This window comes from Cyprinodon variegatus, unplaced genomic scaffold, assembly GCF_000732505.1.
Source record: "Cyprinodon variegatus isolate N-32 unplaced genomic scaffold, C_variegatus-1.0 Scaffold27, whole genome shotgun sequence".
Classification (NCBI taxonomy): domain Eukaryota; kingdom Metazoa; phylum Chordata; class Actinopteri; order Cyprinodontiformes; family Cyprinodontidae; genus Cyprinodon; species Cyprinodon variegatus.
In genome coordinates this window covers 1488181-1492212 of record NW_015150480.1, presented here as the reverse complement: position 1 = coordinate 1492212, position 4032 = coordinate 1488181, and the positions used below count along the sequence as shown (strand labels likewise).

Sequence of the window (4032 nt, the reverse complement as noted above, 5' to 3'; positions counted from 1 at the left end):
TAACGCCAAACAGCCTAAACCAAAGTACTGTTAATCGTATGTGAAAAAAGTGAAATAGATAAACGGTATTAGGTATGCTGGTGAAGATTCTCAGTCATCCAGGTCTTAGTCATTGCAGAAAATTTATAAAAAAAAAGAAAAAGCAATCCACTGGACTTTGTTTTCCAAGTTTGAACATCCTAGGTATCCTAGGTCCTTGTGGGCACAAACACACCAGTAAAAACAACAATCCTATGTGGTTTCCAGTATGTTCATAATGGCAAAACACCAGCATCGGCTTAATTCGAGTTTGGAAATTAGGAATTTGATTGGTTTCCATCACACATCATGTTAACCTTAGTTATATTAGTAAAATCCTAAGAGAAGCAGTATATGACTGCATTCAACAGGAACAAGAGGTTTCATCTGGCGCTGATTATAGTGCAGCTGTGTAATGATGGAATGATGGGTTGGGCCAGGAGACTTTCCCATGTGCGAGGTGTGTTTCACCCAGCTGGAAAACTATCAGGAGGCATAGAGATAACATTCATTAAGTGTTTGTTGTCTTGACTTTAACAAAGGGGAATTTAAACAGAAAAAAAATCAAATAATTGGAAGTGACTGATATAAGGAACTAGGATGGAAATTTTTAACTACTTTTAGAATCCTCTTTTTTCCCCAGAGTCTTTAATGTAGAGTGTGCTTTTCAGAACTCAAAATATTTCCTACTTGGTAATTCCACCTGCATTACTCAGAACACTTTTTTTTCCTTTTTTTTAACAATTAGGTAATTGTAGCTTGGATAATGTGTGGTTCTTGGAAGCTGTGTGTTGCTTTGTCTACTATTCGACCAGTAGAGGTCAGTGGTGAGTCATTTAATTGTTTTGTCTAAATAATTGTAATGAGCAAAGGTGTGACTGAATCAATTCAGCTGAGATTTAGTAAAATTATAGATATCTAGTATAAAAAGTAGTACTAGTTTGTAAAATTCTAGATGCACTCATTAAAAAGGTCTGTAGCCCCAGAATAAGATTTATTGAAACACCAACTCATTACTGGGAGGTGCTTTTGTAGTCCCCCCCCCCCACCGACCCACCCACCCAAATTGTTTTAAAGAATGATCAAATATTCAGTTTGCATCTATATTTATAAATAACTTGGATTACAGGCAAGGCTGGGGTGCTCTCTGGGAAATTTCATTCATGTTTTTGACTGCTCTTCTTGTAATGAAGTTAAAAAAAACAACAAACATATCTTTTTTTGAAGAAAAAAAAAAGGTTTGTGTGCAAGTGTGTCAGTGTACAATGAAGCATGTAACATGTAAACTGTAACTTTGTTAAAATAAGTTATAATAGAATTTGTGGTTTGTATGTTTTCGAAGTATACCTTACTGGCAATACCTGTTTTGTTTTGGGTTTTTTTGACCGAATAAAAAGAGAAAAATAAAAAAGTTAACTGATTTTTAAATTGTATTTCTGTATAATTTGAGAAAAAAGTTAGAATTCTGACTTTTTCCTCAGAATTCTGACTTTTTCCTCAGAATTCTGACTTTTTTCTCAGAATTCTGACTTTTTCCTCAGAATTCTTACTTTTTTTCCTCAGAATTCTGATGTTTTCCTTAGAATTCTTACTTTTTTCTAAGAATTCTGACTTTTTCCTCAGAATTCTTACTTTTTTCCCTCAGAATTCTGACTTTTTTCTCAGAATTCTTACTTTTTTTCTCAGAATTCTGTTTTTTCCCCTCAGAATTCTTACTTTTTTTCCTCAGAATTCTGACTTTTTTTCTCAGAATTCTGGCTTTATTATCAGAATTATGACATTTTATCAGAATTCTGAGATTCAAGTCCGAATTCCCATATTAAACTGAAATAATATTTAAAAATCAGTTCACTTTTTTTTTATTTTTTCAGTGGCCCTAATCCACTTCCGTACTTCCGGCCGGCCATTGAAGCAACATCAATGTCTATAGGTAGCGATATGCAGAGGAAAAACAGTAAATAATAAAAAAAAAAAAAATCCCATAAAATGCATTAGGTAAAATATAGAAACAGTACTTTAGACTCATCACAATTAATTACACAATTTTCTCCATTTGAGGTTTTTTTTTATTTTATTGTTTCATATAAATAGTGCTATTTCCGAGCGCTTCCGGCAGTCCGTGAAGGCAGCATCAATTCCAGTCTGGAGCTGTGGGGGTAGTATCTATGGGTAGTCCAACCTCCAGTCATGCGTGATTGTTCACAGTTGTTTAGTGAGTGAAGGCGATCAGAGGAAACGCGCTGTGCTTGTGTGAAGAGCATGACAGGAGAAAGTTAAAAGTTTCAATGTATTTATTTCCACATTTCAGTTAGTTTCACTGAAGAAGCCATGGAGCCCATAACTAAGTGGACGCCGAGGCAAGTTGTCGACTGGATGAAAGGTAGGTTTAAAAAAAAAAGAAAAAGTTTTTAGTTATATCTTTGACTTGTGTCAAATGATCATACCAAAAATGATCATTAATTATGTTAATTTAACAGCTTCTTAAACTGGTTAGTGTTTATCTGCGTTTAGTTTGGTAGAAACTGCCTCAGTGACAGCATTCCGCAGCTCAGGCGCAACAATAGGAGCGCATTCCCTTTACGCACAGATGTTGGCAAACCTTGAAACATTCTTGTACTTTTAAAGAAGTTCTTAGTAACTTTTTTTCACTAGTTTTAAACGTTATAATCTATTAATGGAGTAAAAATAAAATTAAAAACACAAAGTAAAAAAATAGAGAACATCCTCTAAGCTCACCAGTAGTTTTAACTAAGCTCTAACTAGTAACTACTGATGTATAGACCAGTAATCACTGGGCTCCTGTGGCCCTTAGTTTATTTATTTATTTTATTTTTTATTTTTATAGATCATATCCACTCACCTATGAATTACCCTCTTTTACCGTATAGTTTATATTTTCAAATTTCAAGCCAATACTGTTATTGGAATGCAGGACAAGACCTTATTACCTTTGTACCTTTAAAAAAAATGTATATTTTGATGGCAAGGATTAATGTCAATGTAATAACAAGAAATGCCAACTTTTCCAAATATATTAAGAAAAATAACAAAAGTGCTTCTTTAAGAAATTTATGAGAAACACTCTTAGAGTGAAAGAAACTTTTTTTTGTCCAACATAACCTTAGAGGCATTCATGCTGATACTGGCACTTTTTTAGGTTATAAACCCTAAATATAATTGTTAACTAGGCTTATTAAGTTTTTAACTTTTCTATTAGCTTTTTACCTTTTTTTTCTTGACTTGTTAACTTTTTTCAACTTAATTAACAGTAGGTAAGATATCATTCAAGGGCTAGAATGTCAAAATAAGATGTACTGAATGGCTGGGTATAGATCTTGTGCCTCTAGACCTCACCGAGGGATGGGCTAACTTGCCCTATAAAGGGTTCATAGGCTGGTTTTATAATGTTTTGATAAATTAAAAAGAATGTTGTTTTTTTTCACCTTAAGACATGATCTAATTGATTAAAGTTCAATAGAGAAATGCAGTTTCTATTTATTTTATATTAGACTAGCAGAGCTATAACTAAAAAGCTCCTAAAGTTATGTTCCAGGTACTTGTTTTTTAGGTTTTTGGCACTAAGTCTATGTGGAGTTCACTGTTACCGTGAAAAAAAAGATAAATTGTGTTCTTCTTGTTTCCAAAGCCTGAAACATGTATTTGCTTCATGAAACAGGATTTTTAAACAATACTGAAAATAGCTTACTTTGACTGGCCTTCACTCAGAAACAGCATCCACACTGAAGAGTGGTTGTCAGGCAGGTTGTGCAGTGTAATTCCTATGTCTACAAAGGTGTTTTAATTACTCTGCTCAGGTTGCAAACCTATAGTCAGTTGCTTAACAGACATATTGCTTGTTAGAATAGAATAGAATAGAATAGAATAGAATAGAATAGAATAGAATAGAACAGAATAGAAAATCCCTTTATTGTCCCACAATGGGGAAATTCTGGTGTTTACAGCAGCAAAAAGATTATAGAAAAATGGTCACACAAATGTGGACCTAAGAAAAGT

At 33.5% G+C, this 4032-nt stretch overlaps 1 protein-coding gene across 1 annotated transcript in view; it reads left to right on the top strand.

Annotated features, from left to right (window-relative positions):
* The first annotated feature begins 2212 nt into the window (after window positions 1-2212).
* The window catches only part of cnksr3 (CNKSR family member 3), a 48260-nt gene continuing 46440 nt past the window's right edge, over window positions 2213-4032 (top strand). Inside the window, exon 1 of the mRNA XM_015396799.1 lies at window positions 2213-2398. Coding sequence (XP_015252285.1) covers window positions 2347-2398 — 52 coding nt within the window. The 5' untranslated portion in view covers window positions 2213-2346. The remainder of the gene's footprint in view (window positions 2399-4032) is intronic.